The following is an 18,501-nucleotide window of genomic DNA, read 5'->3' on the forward strand; positions in this document are numbered from 1 at the left end:
TGAAAATAAAATAAATTAATAAATAATACAAAAAATATTATTAGAAAATAAATAAATGTATTTGTAATGATATTTAATATAATAATAATAATACATAATAATGTAATACGGTGTAATAAAATGTAATAAAATAATGACAAATAAATAAAATAAAATAAATACATGTATATAAAATAAACACAATAATAGTCACCTCGTTGTCCAAGTTTCACAATATTATTTACAAAAATAATATAATGAATAAATTAATATTAAAAAAATCCATCATGTACAGCATATGGATGTCAAAACATTGGATACACGAGTAGCAAATAAATAAATAAATAAATAAATACAAACATATACATATGCAATATACAAGAGTAATTTGTAAAATAAATAAGATATATTTAAATAAGATTAAATATTATATAATTCTGTATAAAGTTTTTTACTAGAGCACATTTAAATATAATGGAAGTCAACTGTTTTTACTCAGCTGCCAGTGAGACATTTATAGAAATGTTTTACTCACCCCTCTCTCCTCCCCCTTCCGCTACCCCCTCCTCCCTCCCCTACATTCCACACATGCGGAGAAGCAACAAGCTACCGAGGCGGCAGCAGCAACAGCAGCGAGCAACAGCAAGCAACAGCAACAGCTAGCCGCCAGCAGCTATCTCCGTCAGGGGAGGGGGGACGGACGAGGCGTTTTAGACATGCTAAAGTTTGGAAACACGGATTCCTCGCCCTGAACGCACACGAGAGCGACGTTTGGCGAAACCCGGGACGGCTGCCGAAACCATGGGTCGCGGCTGGCTTCCGTAGCGGCCACTTATTCGCGTTGTTTTTCAGAGCTTCAAATGTGCGAAAAGTCGCTCGGTCCGTCCTCGTCGTTGAACAAGATGGCAGCAGGAGCAGAAGCAGCAGCAGCAGCAGCAGCAGGAGAGGGAGCACCGTTGCGGGGTTCGACTGTGGTGTCGGTTGCTAGCCTGTTCTTTGACGCTCTGGGTGAAACAATTTACTGGTCTTACTGAAGGTATGTCAAGTCAATTCAACTATAATAACACTACTTTTTTTTTTTTTTTTATACTGCCGTGGGGGGTTTTTGTTTAATGTCTAATTTTAACGCGACTTCGCTCGCGGCTAGCTTGTTTGCTAACCGTTAAGCTAACCAACTTCTGTTAGTTCAAGAGTTAGCAACAGGAGCTAATTAGCCGTTTAAGATTAAAGGTCGCGGCTTGAGCAAATGCGTGTTTGTAAGTTTGTATTTTTAACTTTTAACATTAATTTAAAAGACACGCAGGTGTTGTTAAATGTTAGTAAGAATAAACTGGTTATTAAAGCTAATTCTTTAAATGTTTAGCTATCCCAAATGGCGTTAAACGGCTTTTTATTTAGCTGCCTGTCACTGATAGCATAAGTTCCAACAGGTGTCTCTCGGCTGGTGGTGCCCATCCCCCAAACACGTACACGCCACCACCCCTCCTAACTTGTCTCCCAGATTGATCAGTAACAAATTGTGGGGTGTTTCACGGTTGTAAAAGGACGCCAGCTGAGCACACATGCACAAGCAGCTCGGTGTCTCCATTTTCAGGCGTGCATCATGTCCTCCTGCGGGGTATCAGGCTACCTTCTCTGGCAGCATGTGGTGGTGGTGGTGGTGGTGGAGGAGGAGGATGGAGCAGGAGGTATGGCAGCTGTGACCGTGTGCCAGTATCCCCCTTAAAAAGCCTGATGGATGTGACGCCTTGGCGAGCTCAGCAAAAGGGTGAAACATTTTTCACCACACCAGCCTGTATGGCGGCGGGCTGTTTTGCCAGTAATCATTTGTCACCCGGTTGCATCATGGAGTTTGTTATCAGGTGCTCGCAAGGCTTGCAGCTGTGGCGGTGATGCATGACCTGCACTCATTTAGGTGCTGGTGAAAACCGAACGCATTCTGGTAGAACAGTCCCCCAGCTTCAGGATGTTTATGGTACTCAGCACAAGGGGGAGGGAGGACATGGAGACGGTGTCTATAAATGTCTCATTGACAACTGAGTAAAAACATTTGACCTCATGATAATATGTTTCAACCAGAGCACTTTATTGTGCTGTGTTGAGGTCACTTATTTAATATTAACTGTTCCAAACACATCATTTATCTATTTATTACACCTGAAATGATTCAACTTAATCTCACTTTCAATTAAAATGTACATTTGTGCAACATTTCTGCACAGTTTTACGCTGAAACAGTTTGGCTTCCTGAAGGTTAAGCTATTAAGCATTTCTGCACAGCGTTGTGCACTCACTTGCCACTTCATTACACCAGGGAACGCATTTTAATATTACAGTTCTGCACCAAAACCTGCCTCCATGAAGATTGCGGTGTTCAGCATTTGTTTAGAGCTTTTGGTCCAGCTGCGTTTTCATTTTGGGAGGTTTGTAGTACTTTTGAGTTGTATTGTGTTGTACCGACACGTTTCTGTTACTTTGGCAACTCCTCTTTAGTCAGTGGGCTCGGCTTAATAACAGAAACACGTTCTATTCAATCCAGTTTAACAGCCCCACAAAGTACATCCTCCGAAATGATCACACAGTTTAATTACCACCTCTCTGACGTCGTTTTAACGCAAGAGGAACAGCCGTGAAGGTAGGAGAACTGCACGACAAATATAATACATGGCGTTTGTTTTCATTGAAGTGTTTTGGCAAGTGAGTGTATACCTTTCTTGATAACGTTGCTGGCTGCCGGGATCTTAATTACAACCTCCAGTTTTCTGTCTGTTAAATTATTAACCACTAACTGCAGTGAAAGGTCAGCTCAGCATTGCACTTTTGAACATTGTTGTTTGCTGACAAGACTGGGATCTGTGTGTTTTCTCTCTGGCTGACAGTGTGGCCGTCGTTGTTGCTGCCTGTCAGTAGTTAGTCTGGCAAAACTCACCGGCCCTACTAGTTAGAAGTGAAGTATGTTTTACTGTAATGCAGACTCTGAGGCGCACCCGTCTGCCTGTCTGAGCCTGTATGTGTATGAATGCTGGCAATCAGGAAAGCCTTAAGTTGGGCAAACGTTTGCACTTGACACAAACCAGCTTCATGCACGTTCGTCCAACGTGATCAAGCATCGAAATGGGAATCACTTGTGTCTTAAAACGTAAAACCCAGGCGGCCACTCTATGTGTCTCTGTTTGTACGGTTTCAGGAAGTGTGGCTGACGAGCTTTGTCGGTGCCTGTTTTCTGCCTGTTGTCACAGCGTCTTGACTCGCTGCAACGAGAGGAATGTTCCCGGGGAAAGAAATAAAAAAAACTTTAAAGTCAAGCATGTCATTGGGAAATATTGTGTGGGTAGTTGAAAGTTTGAGAAACTGAGTAATGACTATATTTACGTCATACATATTTGGTGTTCTCTGCCAACTTCAATTTGTGGCGTAAGAGTTTTTTGTGACTTGTAGAGACGTCCAGTGATGCTTGCAGTGTCTAAAGCCTTAATAATGTATTCAAACATCTAAAAATGATTCATATTAACAAAGGTCACAGCTTGGATCCGGTTTCAAAGTTTGTGTTTCAGTTAACTCACTGAAATGCTGGCATTTTGTAAGCAAGCTTCAGGTTCTTGTTGGTGCAGGAAGGCTGATGAAAGCTTGTAGTGTGAGTAAATACCTCTTACAAAGCTGTTGGGGCTTATCCTGCCAGCATGCTTTGACTGATAGACAACAAGTGCTGTGCTGCCAAAGTTTTCTGGATGCATGAACTCTTTTTTTTCACTCGGGGAGTGCAAGTACACACACATAAATCAGCCTAATTGATTGGATTATACTTGTACTGGATAACAATCTTGAACTGAATGTCCCTCGTTAAACATTTTAAGACGGAGCTATTGATTGTGGGCAAAAGTCAGAAAATCTAGATTCTTCAAAAATGTATTTAAAGTAAATTGAATGACATGTACTTCTAAATTTGCCTCGTTACTATATCTGTACGACGAGTTACTGTATTTCATTCCGCTAGCTGCGAACTGTGTGCCCTCTTACATGAATCTACTTCTGCTTCTAAGTTATTCTGGTTTTGAATTTTGGTGCAAAGTTAAAGCTATTGTTAGATGCTTATCTGAGACATGACTGAAATGTGCGTGTCCCTTGAAACAGGAACGCTTCAGTCAGTCCATGAGCTCAGTCATTTCTCAGCGTTGCGGGCGTATTTGTAAAATGTCATAGAGAATACTCATCATGCTCCAACGGTGTATCATTTCCCCCTCTCTGCGCTTGCTGTGCGGTTCTACTTTGTGTGAAACTGACCCTCAAGGGTGGCGTGCAGGGACACGCCGGAGATGCGACGGGCTTCCCCCCCATCTCCAGTTACAGTAGGCTAGTTCCCCTTTCCAGTAAAGGTGATATGTTGTGTGTTTGGCAGCTTTTTTTAGTCTCTACTTTGGCTCAGGAGGACGGTGCACTAGTCTGCTCTTCATGACTTCATGTTTCAACACGTAATTTTTGTTTAACAGTTTATTTTAATGTTTTCAAATCGGCGTAAATTGTCTCTGCATGCGAAGTTATAATTTAGAAATAAGAGAAGCCTGAAAAATGTAATTTGTTTGAGGCTTGCTGGGTAAAAATGAGTCTTAAATAATACATGTGGCTTGTGTTTTATTTATCGTCTTTACCTCTCGTTCTTGTTCAGGTATGGCCTCACAAGTCTTGGTTTACCCATCACACCTGCACCCAGCTCAGACAAGTGCCTTAGGAACCAGCAGCAGCAGCAGTGGTACCAGCAGACACACGGGTGAAGCCCACCACAGTAAAAACACCAGCAGAGCCTTTCAGCACCGACCCCCGCCCAAGACGTATGTGATCGGAGTCAACTACGGCATCGCCTATCCCAACAACGTTATCCCATCCTCAGCCGGTGCTGATTCAGGGAGACTGCAAAGGGGTCTGCGGCTCGGAGAGAGGGAACGCTGGGCGTTGCAGACTGCAGGGATACAGAGAGAGGAGAGCTGGGAGAGCTTGGGAGGAGGCCTAGCTGGGATTCAGGATCAGAGCAGAGATCCACAGGACGCGAGGCTTCATAAGGACAGTGGTGCAACTCCGTCAGGAGTAGGAGGCTTGGACTGCGGGCTACTGAGAAGGGCCTGCATACGAGCGGAGGAGGAAGAGGGCCGAAACAGGAGAGTACAAGCAAGAGGAGGATACGTCAGCCTTGTAGACACAGGTGCCACCCAGAGATGTGAACAGAAGCCGGGTGAAGGTGGAGAACAACCGCGGGACAACAACTGTGTTGGAACCATGCAGATAGTGGAGGAGGTATCTGCTCTGCCTTCACTTCCTCCCCCTCCAGCTATGTTGCAAACCAGCACTGGGAACAATGCAGACACTGTGAGAGTAGCGGGTGGAGGGACACTGCCTACTCAACACAACAGGGTTGAGGCGGTGAAGGGCATCGGGGCGGATGGGACTGAGATGAAGCTTAACGGCAGCACTGAGGTGGTGGCGGCAGGAGCGACAGTGACCAGGACGGGATCGGGAGACGGCGACTATCAGCTGGTTCAGCACGAGGTTCTGTGCTCGTTGAAGAACAGCTACGAGGTCCTGGAGTTTCTGGGTCGTGGCACCTTTGGACAGGTGGTGAAGTGCTGGAAGAGGGGAACGAATGAAGTGGTGGCTGTCAAAATACTGAAGAACCACCCATCCTATGCACGTCAAGGACAGATTGAGGTGAGGTTGTGTGTTTGTTTTGTTTACTACTAGCTAACATGTTCCTCTGGCTTTATTTTTTACACGTGTTGGTTTTTCTTTTTGCCCCCCGAACCTCCAGGTGGAGATCCTGGCCCGGTTGAGCAGCGAGAATGCAGAGGAGCACAATGTGGTGCGTGCTCTGGAGTGCTTCCAGCACCGCAGCCACACCTGCCTGGTGTTTGAGATGCTGGAGCAAAACCTCTACGACTTCCTTAAACAGAACAAGTTCAGCCCGCTGCCGCTCAAAATCATCCGGCCTATTCTGCAGCAGGTGAAGTGATGCAAAAAAAATGCACAGATGTTTTGTTTTCACCTGGCACAGCTAATCGCAAGAATGCAGACTCAAAACGCCCCATGTTTAATGATATTCTTTGTTAATGCACCTTATCTTTGCAGGTGGCAACAGCCCTGAAGAAGCTGAAGTCTCTGGGTTTGATCCACGCCGACCTGAAGCCAGAGAACATCATGCTCGTGGACCCCTCCAGGCAGCCCTACAGGGTCAAGGTGATCGACTTTGGCTCAGCCAGCCACGTCTCCAAGGCCGTCTGCTCCACTTACCTGCAGTCCAGATACTACAGGTAAGGGCTTTCACACTGAAGTCACTCTCTAAGGTGCGAGGGAGTCGCCCTACAGTGGGTGAGGCTCGAGCAGACTGGCGTACCTATTCATACTTTGCAACATTTGTTTTATTAGGGATCTTTTCTGTCTTCTCTCATGTTGAATTATATAAAACTGGGTTTGTCTTGAGAATAATGGCGTTCCGAAACGATTTCCATGTGCAGAGCTTAAGCTGAAAAGGTTTTTTTTGTAAAGTTTAAGCTCAAGCCTCAAGGGTAGGTGTTGTTGGGTTGGCAGTTTGTTCTCGCTTTAATGGCTGTGTTGACACTGTACTGTTTTCCAGTGGTACAAAATGTTCAGAAATGAGTTTCGCAGGACAGAATATTTTTGGGAATATCTGTCATGATGTGAAATGTTATGCCACATTTGTCATCATGATATACCAGTACAGTGGTCCGACTTGGTCCCATGGGTAATGCTTGTTTGTGTGTGTTTGTGTGTTTCCCACAGCGCTTAGCGAAGTCTTACCCCAGCTTCATGTGTTTAGGCCCTCTCCCTGCTCTTATGTAACATGAAGTGGTCTGTCTTAACCTGCGCACTCTCTCTGGGAGTTCCACGACTTCTCGTCCACTCTTCATCCTCTTCGCCTTTCTAGTTTTTTTTTTTTTGTTTGCACAATCTAATTATTATTGGATGCATGCCTGGCTGCATGTATGTCACGGCCTTCTTAATGCGTCACACCCTAAACCCTGCTCTCTCTTGCATAATGTGCAGAGGAACTGAGATGTTTATATGAGGAACAGCGTCGTGAAATATTTGGCTCGTCTCTCGTTGAGGCGAGGGGTGGGCGGGTGGAGAACGTGCTTATGAAACGCAGCTCTGCGAACTTCAAGACGCGTCGTTGTGCCAGTGAACTTCATTAAGTTATTAAGCCGTGAGCTCACATCGTGGCACACAGCACATTAAGGATCTGTTGTAGTTAAAAACAAACTAGAACATATGTTGAATACAAAAACATGTCGTCAGTGTGGAGATGTAGTGTAAATTCTTGATGAGTCATAGTGAATTCACTGGCTTGTGAAAGTTTGGTAGCAGATGACATGTTTACTTGCATCCAAATTTATTTCCAAGGCAAATATTTTCCTTTTCATTAACCACACAACAGCAAGCTGCAGATTTCACGTTTATGCTTCCTTAACGAGCAAGTTTCACAGCCTAGGTGGAGTGGGTCGGGCGAACTTGTGCAAACTTCTCAAACGTTGTGCAATGCTGTTAGAAATGCTGTTGGAATACTGGGTATGTCTGCACCTAATGCACCGCACACACCCAACGTTTACTCACTCCTCCGTGCTGAATTTATTGCACTGTATTGCCCAGGTTTTCACAACTCTTACTTTCTGCTCGCGGTGTACGAATTGGGGAAACAAACAAAGCGTGTAGGCCGTCCACACCGAAGCGGCCTCATTCTATTTAAAAGCACCAAAATGCAAACGACAACCAAGCGTGCAACTTCTCCATTTTAGCCCTAGCGAGCCGCTTTCTAGAGCCAGAGTGCAGAACCGTGGCCGTTGCATAACATAAATGATTCGCGCCGCAGTTGACCTGGTTAATTGTGTATGTGAATGTGCGTTTGTGTGCTCCCGTGTGTGTGTGTGTTTTGTCTTCGACCAGCGGTAGCGGCCACGTTGAGATCATAGCTCAGTTAAAAAGGCCTGGTAGTAAAGTTCAGGGAGGTCACTCAGGACACAGAAGTCCAGGGGAAGAGTGCGGTATGTGAAAACCCACATTTAGATCCAGGAAAGGGAAAAAAAAAAAAGAAGCATTCAGACATTCCTGTGTGTGTGTGTCTCTGGGTGTGTTCGTATGTGTGCCTCTGTCTATGCAACAGCTGCCAGCGCTGGATAGGCCGTGTAGGTTACACAATGTACCCGAACATGCTTCACACTAACTCAAGAGAGATGGAGGACTAAAAGTCAAGATAACTTTAACCTGCTGGAGCCAGAAAAGCTTGGGAATTGTAACATGCGGCCGGTTTCTATCCAACCTTGATGCTGCAGTGTATACAGAGAGTAGTCACTCAGAACCTTTTTAGGCATGGCTGTCATTAGGGACGCCCAATACAGGTTTATTAGCTCCCCGATCCGATACCGAACGTTGAAGGTTGCGTATCGATCTTAAATAAACAAAATGTCCTCCCCACGAGATTCATAACGGCTTTTCGTGTCTTCCTTGTATTCTCCTACATGCAACTGGATCGAGTCCAGTAAACATTTCTGTCAAATTTAATGTAGTGTGGCGAGGGTAGCTCGTACCTTGGCTCCAGTAAACCTGTGTTCTCTACTCCTGAAATGTTCTCGTCGTCCAACGCTGCCATAAACTCCCTAACCCTCTCCGGAATATTTCTGTCCGTGACGCCGTCTCCAGGAAACATTTATCTTCTTTTAAATAGCATTCAGAGTTTGTTGTTGTTGTTTTTTCGTGCGGCCTTTACCAGAAAGGCACTCCGCGTGTTTTCCGCTTTTCTGTTTTTTTTCTAGTGGCGAATAAAGTGTCCAGTACTGAATGATGATCTCCGGCTACCGCCTCGCCAAACATCCACATTGCAATTACATCTCTGTCTGACTGACTCCATTTTCCAGAGTAAAGTTCTTCAAACACAGCAGACATGTTTAGTCACGTGACTTTGGCTGTTGGATGTTTTTCTAAAACAGAAGAAGAAGAAGTGGTTTTGAAGCGAAAAGGATGGGATTTTATTTCATGGCAAACCTTAAATAAATAAGTACAAAAGATTGGCCTTAGCTGAGGCCCAATACCCGTCCGATTGTTTTAAAAAAATGCCTGGATCTGCCCGTATACCGATCAGGACATCCCGAGCCGCCATACACAATGCCTAATTTCCCCTGTGTGTTTGTTTGTGTGTGTGGGGGGGTTGTTGGTTTAGCCATTACGGCAGCTGGTATTGTACACAGGCGTTTGTACTTTGTGCAGTGTGCAAGCCTGTTTGATTGGTAAAGGCAAATATCTATAGCCAAATTGAGATGTCATAACAGGGTTTGCAGCGTCCCAGTTATCTGTACGTATTATATAAGTCTTTGACTGGTGAGTTTGTCTGTGCCTGAGTCATTTTGTTTGTACAACAGGAGAGCGGTTTGCAGGGTGTATCATCTACTGATCTCCTAGTGCTCCTCTCCCGTTCCATAATGGCTGTACTGTATTGTTACCATAGTGAGGCTACTTAGAAATGAAGGCCTCACCACAGCGGGTAGGAGGAGGGTGGTTTTTTTTTCTTTCTCTGGGGTTTTCCCTGGATTTTCCAGAACCACACGTAATTTGGCAGCAGTGTGGCTTTGGTGAAAAGTCAGTTTTAGTCGGTTCTTCTCAGGAAGAGAAAAAAAAAAAAACCTAAAGACCAGCAAAACATCCGCAATCTGAAGTCAAAATGTAAATGCGTGTAAATATAAAGTAAACTACAAAGACACACTTGTCAAGTACTTCTCCCACACGAAGCTGAACCTAATCCGAACTTAATTCTGCATCCAAGGTGTTTTTCACTCCTGTTTGTAGATTAGATCCTCAAAATGCAAACTGCCTACGAATATGTGAAGAGACTGAAGTGTTATTGTGATCTTTCATCTCTGGAATGATCCATAATATCTGTCTAAACTAAACGGACGTACTTATGAATAAAGAACATTTCGGTTTATTGCCTTTGACATGGAGACATTCGAGACAACTTGGAAATACAACGAGATGGCAACAAGAGCTCGAGTTTTTCTTTTTGTTTGTTTTTACAACCATACGTCTGCAGCGTTCGGCGTTCGTCATGTGCTCATGTGTTGTTGCCATGGCAGCGTGACACAGCAAGGGCCCGACGAGGTGACTGTACGGTCCTGCGGGGGCCGGTGACGTAAGAAAACACCTCTCACAATGAAAGCGGAGCACGGGGCTGTGTGAATAATTCAGCCGAGCGGATCAGGTGGAAGGAAAGACGGGCCTATCGTCTCGGCGTGCTTTACAGATTCGGGAGGCAGGTTGTGTTAAACGTCCCCTCGTCCAGGTGGGATTTGTTTGTCGCACGGGTGCTGTTTTACTGTGGAGCCCAGTCACATGTTGTGCACATATATTATATTCAGGATTTATAATCTTAAAAAAAAAAACAGGTCTGCAAGAAGTGTGATTGATGATTCTTTTAGAAGTAGAACAGGTTAAATAATACGTGGCGGTGTTGGGTGATTCATGTTTGCTCCGACGGTCGGTTGGGAAACGCTGATGTCACAGTGCAACTCATACCTGCTGCTCGGACGTGCTTAGAGTACGCTCTGAATAATACATGAGCACTCGCAGCGAGCGGTGTAAACACGCCGCTAGATTCCCTATTTCTTCCTCTAAAGGGCTCTTTTAATTTGCGTCGACGCGTGAACACACATCCGGTTAATCATGTTCTCGATGCGGCCCCTGGATGGAACGGTTGCTGCTGTGCCGTGAAGCAGCGTTTCTACGGATAAGATCATGATTGGATAATTTAATGTACCCAGGGCCACTGTTATACATGCCACAATGCTGTTATCCTCTAAATAAGAATTGGATTTATTTATAACAGTTCACTACAGCATTGTGAAGGTAAAAACATTTCGCGTCTGCTTCCTCCTCCTCCTCCTCTCCAATTTAGGCGAATGTTTTGCGATTAATTTATTATAAATGACAAAATTGATTTAGTTTTTGCAAAGTCTGAAGACTGGGCAGCTTATCTAGCAGTCATTTGATTTTATATTTATAGTTTTATTATTTACAGCCTTTTTTTTTTACTCTTGGCATGTGACTAGTCACCAGTTTTCCTGCATCATTTGCAGAGAACTATGACACACACAAACTAGTCAAAACATCATGACTGCTGACAAGTGAAGATTGACTAACTTTCATTAACCAGTTCATCCTGGTACCTTTCAGTGGGTGGGATATGTTGGGCCGCATTTTGTCCTGAAAGTTAATGTGTTTCGACGCAGGAAAAGTGATCCAAGGAAGGAAAACCGCTCAAGGTGGCCTGGTCTGATGAATTTGTGCGTCGCTTACCTGGGAACACATGGCATGGGGATGCATAGTACGAAGACAAGCCAGTAGAGGCGGTGTGATGCTTTGGACAATGTTCTGGGTTAGTGCTGGGCGGTATGACCAAAAATTTATATCACGGTATTTTTCAAAATTATATCGGTTTCACGGTATTTGACGGTATTTTTTATTTTTTTTTCAAGCACGACTGGGTGTTAACCTTATTTTCTAATAATTTAGAGAATAATTACTGCAGTAAATTGGCTTGGAATGACATATTTTACTGTCATGAGGAGTGAATATTATAGAAAAACATTAATGTCCACACTAGTATTAATGAAGTGAAGGAATCAAAATGCAGTGGTCCCCCAAGCAAACGCGTCTTTGAGTGACATCTGACTCGTGCTTTCTCCCGCAGTGCTACCTTTACCTGCAGACGTGGATGACGCAGATCGTAGTTTCGTACATTCCTGATATTCCAGGACATGCTTGCGGCTGAGGTGGTGAAGTAAATTGCTCGTGTTGCCGCCTGCGGCTACAACTTTAGCCCGACAACGTTTGCAGAATATTGTTTTTTGATCTACGTCGGATTTTTTAAAGCCGAAGAACTTCCAAACAACAGACACGGCTCCTCTTTTCGGTACAAGTTCTTCTGTTTCATTTACTCGTTCTGTAACTTCAGTTTCAGAACCGTGTTGATCCATTTTGTTCACCTCTCGACACAGGCTGTGCTCTCATATGCTGCTTGTTTGGTGTAACTGCAAAACAGCCTCCTCTCAAACAATGTCCGGCGGCGCGACGTTCCGCCGCTCTGCGTTCCCAACGTTTTGTGCGCTATTGGGGTATATGAAAAATTCATATCATAAAAATAAAACACCGGTATTCGGTATGAACCGGTATACCGCCCAGCACTATTCTGGGTTTCTCATACATGCGGCTCCTACTTTGACACATACCACCTACCTAAGCATTGTTGCAGACCATGTACACCCCGACGGCAGTGGCCTCTTTCAGCAAGATAATGCTCCTCTGCCACAAAGCAAAAAATGGTTCAGAAACGGTTTGAAGAACACAACATTTCAGCTCAAGGTGTTGAATTGGCCTCTAAATCCCCCAGTGGAGCATCTGTGGGACGTGCCGGACAAACAAGTCCATCTATGGAGGCCCCACCTTGAAACTTGCTGGACTTGAAGGATTTACTGCTAATATCCTGGTGCCAGATACCACGGCACACCTTCAGAGGTCTAGACGAGTCCTGTTTCGGCAGCCGAAGTGGGACAGTATCAGCCAGGTGGTCATAATGGTATGGATGATGTGTTTTAAAAAAACTTTTTATCAGTCGTAACCTCAAGAATAGAGAATACAGTGTGTGTGTTGCAAGCATTTTATTCCTCTGGTTGCTGCACACGTAGCATGAGTTGCTCTCTCACACATTGAGCTTCAGTAATGGGAGTTGGATTCGTTTGACATGTGATCGTCAAGGATCAGCTTCACCTGCAGATGTCAAAGCACAGGGTGCACACGTCCTGTACACAGTGAGATTACATCATGTTCAACATCTCATCTCATGTGTACATAAACACACTCTCCATTTTTCTGTACGCAGCAGCAGCAGCAGCAGCCGCCGTCGCCGCCCTGGTGTGTTGCCATACAGTGTGCAGTGTTTGTTCTTGTCCTAGCTGCTGCTCTCTAGTGTGACTAGTTACTTCTGGAACCTGGTCTGCCTGCCAAACACCTGTGGGTGTGTTATGTGACGAGCTGTTACCGCTCAGGAAGGCCGAGGCCATGGCAGCAGCTGCTTTTTTTTGTCAGACATATAGCAGGGAGCTACAACACACACACACACACACACACACACACACACACACACACACACACACACACACACACACGCTGCTCTTAAGGTTTATTTATTTATTTGTAAGTCCCCTTTAATCCCCTTTGTCCTCGACCACGTATTGTCTGTTTCAGTGTAGCTGTACATTACAGGCCTATGGCAAAAATAAACCGTCTGTGTTTGTTTGGTTTGCAGCTGAAACTTGTCCCAGATAATATCAGCACAAAGCCAAAATGTTGAAAATTGCTCTAAAAGATAATGTGGATAAAATTGGATGTTTTATGGTGAAGTTGGCCAAAAAAAACCCTCCTTGTCTGCACTTCTCATGTTGAGCAACGACCGAAGCCACAGATGTGATACAGTTAAAAACAGAACTTCATTGTTTCCTCTTCTTCAGTCTTCATAGTACATTGTGTTTAAGTTTTTGTAATCCTTCACAGTTGCCTCATTTGACCTCGACTTACTTGTGTCCATTGCATTTGTTTTAAATTTGAGTTTTGAAAGATCTGGATATTGGTTAATAAATTCCCCCGATCGATCGATCTTTTTATTTTTTAATAAACATTTCCTGCATCTCCTCGTTTAAAAGCTCAGGCCGTCTCGTGAGATTGGTTTCAAATGATAAATGAGACCGTGCAACGAGTTTAGTCCACATGTGAGTGGGTTTATAAAAGAAACTGTGACGACAGAGGAGAGCTGGACAAAAGCCAAGTCCAATATGTGAAACTAGAGGTAAAAAAAATTGTGGAAATACCACAAATCTCTGGAACCAGTGACAAAAAAACAAAACAAACAGATTTAAGTAAAACTGAAAGTGAAATATCTCCAATCTGGACCCTTTGAATTAGAATCAATCAAACAGATTCTCACTTTGCAGGTCTCCTCTTACTACGAGCATTAAATAAATGGAAGAAATATAAAATAAAGAACAAAATATAAAACAAAACAAGTTGCAAGAGACCCCCTGTTAAATGAAAGATGAAAAGCTAAAAGCTTAAACTCAAGTTCACTACAACAGGCGCTTTTTTTAAGCTTAGTTTCAGTGGTGATACCGGCCCTTTTGGATTCATAAACATTTTTAATTTTTGTGGTTTTGTTTTGTTTTGTTTTTGTCACCAAAAAAGTAGAAAAAACCCACAATGGACGTCTTGGTCGCGGCTCAACACGATTTTTCTGCCAGTGTCTGAGACGGCCTCCCTCCCAGGGGCTTTTTTTTTTTTTTTGGGTGTTGCATAACTGAACTTCTTCCTCTTGAAGGAGCAATAGGAAATGGCACAATGTAATTTCCTTCAGGCAAACGAGGGCAGAAACCGAAGGCGCTGTGTTAAAAACTGTGGCGGACTGGACATCTGCAGTTGTGTCTACAGAAACCACACACACACACACTCTCTCTCACACACAGCACACAGTGATGAGTGATGGCCCCGTTTATCTCCTCCTAATACCGCTAAATTATGGTCTTGCGTCCAGTTGTTGCCCGGCAACGGTCATTCCCCCCCCCCCCCCCCCCCGGTGGCCGTAGTCACAGCAGTGGTTGCTATTTGCGGCGCTGTTGCTCAGCTGCTGTTGTCCACGGCCCTAATGGCCCATTGTTTTTACATATGGTGTGCCGCCGCCGCCGCCACCACCGCCGCTGCAAGATTACTTGTCCCGTTTTGAGTTGCGCAAGCGGCAAAGTCCATTCATCGGTTGTAGATTTTTCTTCTTTGTCACCTTCGCACGTCATAACGGGTGCAGTGTTTGGTCTTTGGGAACCCACAACATCCTGCTGGCCACGAACGCGTCATTCCATACATGTGTTTTCTTGGCAAACGTGTGCCACATCAAAGCTCAACCAAACGTTCAGGTCTGTTTTAGTAGATTTTCTGAAGTGGGTTCGTGTAATTTTAGGATATGAATCATTTTAGCCGCTGTTTACTTAAACACGTCAGTAATACGAATAAAGTGCACGCACGAGGCCACGTCTGCCCGTTGGAGGCACCATGTGTCGGTGTAAGTCTTGTTTCTGATAAAATGTGTTTTAATTTTGAATACAGAAGGATCTGCAGCTCAGATACACTCACTTGCCAGTTTATTCGGTACACTAGTGAAAACTAATGCACTAAATCTTAGCTCCGTGAAGGTTATAGTATTCAGCATTTGTTAAAAAATAACTGAAAGAGGTGCCGGTGAACTTCTTATTTTGGAGGCCGTGGTTTGTAGTACTATTGAATTGTATTGAGACACATGTTCCTATTATTTTTGACGACTCTGTTTTCTCTTGTTATGATTGAGTCGTGTTCCTTATTATACAAAATCCTTGAATCAGATTGTATGAGAACAAATAAAGTGAACAAACAAACAAAGCAGTAAAATCTTCCTGTTTCCTCACTAAAAGCAATCACCGATGTGTCCGTGAGTCATATGCTGCTGTTATTTAAAGGCTCGCTGGATGGATTTGATGCGGTACTTTTGAAATAAGCCTTTTAAATGTGTTTCCTAAATTATACAGGTAGGAAACACATTTAAACGTGCGGGACAGCTATTTTAGACCTGTTCAGACTTCTTGGTTCAACAGAGCAGCTATGAAAACTGCAGAGATCCTGGCTTTGTTGTCGTCCGGCCCGTGACAACTGTTTTTTGATTATACGTGGCGATGGACCCCCCTCATGTAACCCCCCTTTCTCTCTCTCCACCTCTCTTCTCTCTGCAGGGCTCCCGAGATTATTTTGGGCCTGCCGTTTTGCGAGGCCATAGACATGTGGTCGCTGGGTTGTGTGATAGCTGAGCTGTTCTTGGGCTGGCCCCTCTACCCCGGAGCGCTGGAATACGACCAGGTAACATTCCTCAAACACACAGAGTACACACACACAGTAAGCACAGGGACCCTTGAGATATAAAAAAGACAAAGTAAACAAAAATAAATCCACATTTTTCTGAATACTTATTAAATTCTTAGCTCTCTTTTTTCCCCCCCGTGTAGCCAAAACCCAACGGTCCATTCATTACACAGTTAAACCTTTATTTGTTGTCGCTCCCTGATCTCTCTCTCGCGCTGTTCGACTGAAATCCAACAAATCCAGCATGAAATCCACCTAACACTAATCTGGACTGAGTGAATCAGGAAATCGCTCTTGGCAATGTGTGATTATCTTCCCACAGGGTTGTGCTGGTCTAAACTACACAACTGGGACTCTACATGGAGCCCCCCCCCACCACCCCCCAACCCCCCAGACACCCTCCCCAGCCCCACCTCTCTCTGCAAGGGAGAGGGAGCATGGGAAAAGGCCCACACCACGTTCACAGACGAATGCGGGATTATTTTGTGTTTGACCACAGGCAGCGCTGTGAAGACCCGAATCAAACTTGTTATGGTTTCAGTAAATGAGTTTAGAGATTCGGAGGGGAACTTTGGCATTTAATATGTTGGCAGACTTTTTAGGATGTCAGTGAAAGATTTCCAACTTATTTAGACTCCTTTGCCAAGTCAAATATTTAAAATTGGCTGTTCTTTCATTACCAGTACCCGACGTTCTCATTCATTAGGGTTTTTTTTAAAGGATTTTTGCTTCCAAACCAGTGTTTTGTTCATGCCTCTGTTTTGGGGAAGTTTGAACAATCATGAGTCTTAGATGGTGGCGTATTGTGTTTATGCTGTGATTAACCACAGGCAACGCTGTGAAGACCAAAACTAAGCCTGAGTTTAAATGAGTTTAGAAATTTGGAAAAGAAGAAATCTGATACGCTGATGGATGTGTGTGTGTTTTGACATTTAAAGTTTTATTTAGGGATGATCCAGGCATTTTTAAAAGAACCGTATTGGTATCAGGCTTCAGCTAAGCTTGATCTTTTGTAGTTATTTATTTTAGGTCTGCCGTAAACCAAAACCACGTCCCTGAAGCGTCATCTTCTTCTCCTCTTTCTTCTGCTGCTTCTGTTGTAGAAGCGGTTCGCTCGCGTCAAAGCTGCTGAATCAAAAAAAAAAAAGAAAAACCAAACTCTGAGAAAAAAGAAAAAAGTCAGACAGAAATTTGTGAATTATGCAATGTGGATGTTTGGCAAGGTGTTAGGAGATCGTTATTTAATACCACCAACTTGATACAGGAAAAAAAAAACATCCACTCAAAGGCTGCACCGAAACAACAACAAACACTGAACGCTGCGTTTAAAAGAAAAGTTTCCTGGAGACGGCGTCAAGGAGAAAAATATTCCAGAGAGGGTTAGGGAGTTTATGGCGAACATTTCTGTTTTCTGGAGCCAAGGTACGAGCTACCTTCTCCACACTACATTAACTTGGACAGAAATATTAGTTGGATTCAAGCCGGTCGACTCTAGGAGAAGACGAGGAAGACGAGACTTTAGGAATCTCCCGGGGAGGAAATCGTGTTAATTTAAGAACCGGATTGGGACTCGAATCGGCCGATACTGAGTATTAAAAGTTCAATAACGGATCAGGAGGCAAAAGAATAATTATATTTGACCTTTTATGGACAACTATGAAATATTTCCAACTTATTTGCACTTATTTGCCAAACCAAATATTTGAAATTGGCTGTACTTTCTTGCCTGTACCAAACATTCCCGTTCATTAGAATTGTTTAAAGAATCGAGCCCTTGTTTCCTTCCAACTTGATGTTTGTTCATGCATCTGTTTTTGGAAAGTTTTTTTTCTTTTTGCAAGTCATCATGTGCTCCTCCTCTTCCTCCTCCTCCTCCTCTAGCAGCTTGAACGTTTATCAGTCCTAGATGGTGGCTGATCGAGCCTCGCTGAGCATTAACCACCGCGTTGTATCACAGGGCCACGCTGGGTCACACACTCACTCGTGCACACTGAGCCCCCAAAAGCATGCGGCCCTATGCCAAGGCTCACTGCAGTTCCTCTCTACACAGCAAAATGTATTTATAAGCATAAGCCTGATGTTAGACATGTGCACGCTTTTGGACGCCCGCACACACACAAACACACACACACACAGTGGGTGGTGTTCAGTGCACCATCAGCAGGTTCTCAGTCCAGTACGCTCCGGCCACTCGGTGTGTTTGTTCTAGGCCGTAGACACGTGTACGAGCGCTTATGCATCTGTGCAAGCTGTACGTTAATTTATATTTCAACAAACACCAAAGATGCATTCCTTGTGTTTTGGAGCATACACGGCAGTAATTAAGATTCTGAAGCAGTAACTGCAGGATTTCTGGAGGATCAGGTTGTTTTGACAGATGATTAAGATGAAGGAGATCAGAGAGGATGATAAATTCAACCGCATTGTGGGTAATTTGCAGAATACAACTTGCAAGTCAAACTGTGCGATAAATAATGGTTATAATAGTCTTTCAGAGCACTCAAGTTAACTTTAGAAAAACAGCAGGAATGCATAAAACATAAG

At 43.9% G+C, this 18,501-nt stretch overlaps 1 protein-coding gene across 2 annotated transcripts in view; it reads left to right on the top strand.

Moving 5' to 3' along the window:
- The first annotated feature begins 615 nt into the window (after positions 1-615).
- Positions 616-18,501, top strand: part of hipk3a (homeodomain interacting protein kinase 3a) — a 32,861-nt gene continuing 14,975 nt past the window's right edge. For both annotated transcript variants that reach the window (XM_084555771.1, XM_084555772.1), the window contains exons 1-5: positions 616-1,015; positions 4,643-5,676; positions 5,777-5,968; positions 6,094-6,275; positions 15,831-15,954. In XM_084555771.1, coding sequence (XP_084411897.1) covers positions 4,645-5,676; positions 5,777-5,968; positions 6,094-6,275; positions 15,831-15,954 — 1,530 coding nt within the window. In that variant the 5' untranslated portion in view covers positions 616-1,015; positions 4,643-4,644. The remainder of the gene's footprint in view (positions 1,016-4,642; positions 5,677-5,776; positions 5,969-6,093; positions 6,276-15,830; positions 15,955-18,501) is intronic.

Source organism: Chelon labrosus (assembly GCF_963514085.1).
Source record: "Chelon labrosus genome assembly, chromosome: 11".
NCBI lineage: Eukaryota > Metazoa > Chordata > Actinopteri > Mugiliformes > Mugilidae > Chelon > Chelon labrosus.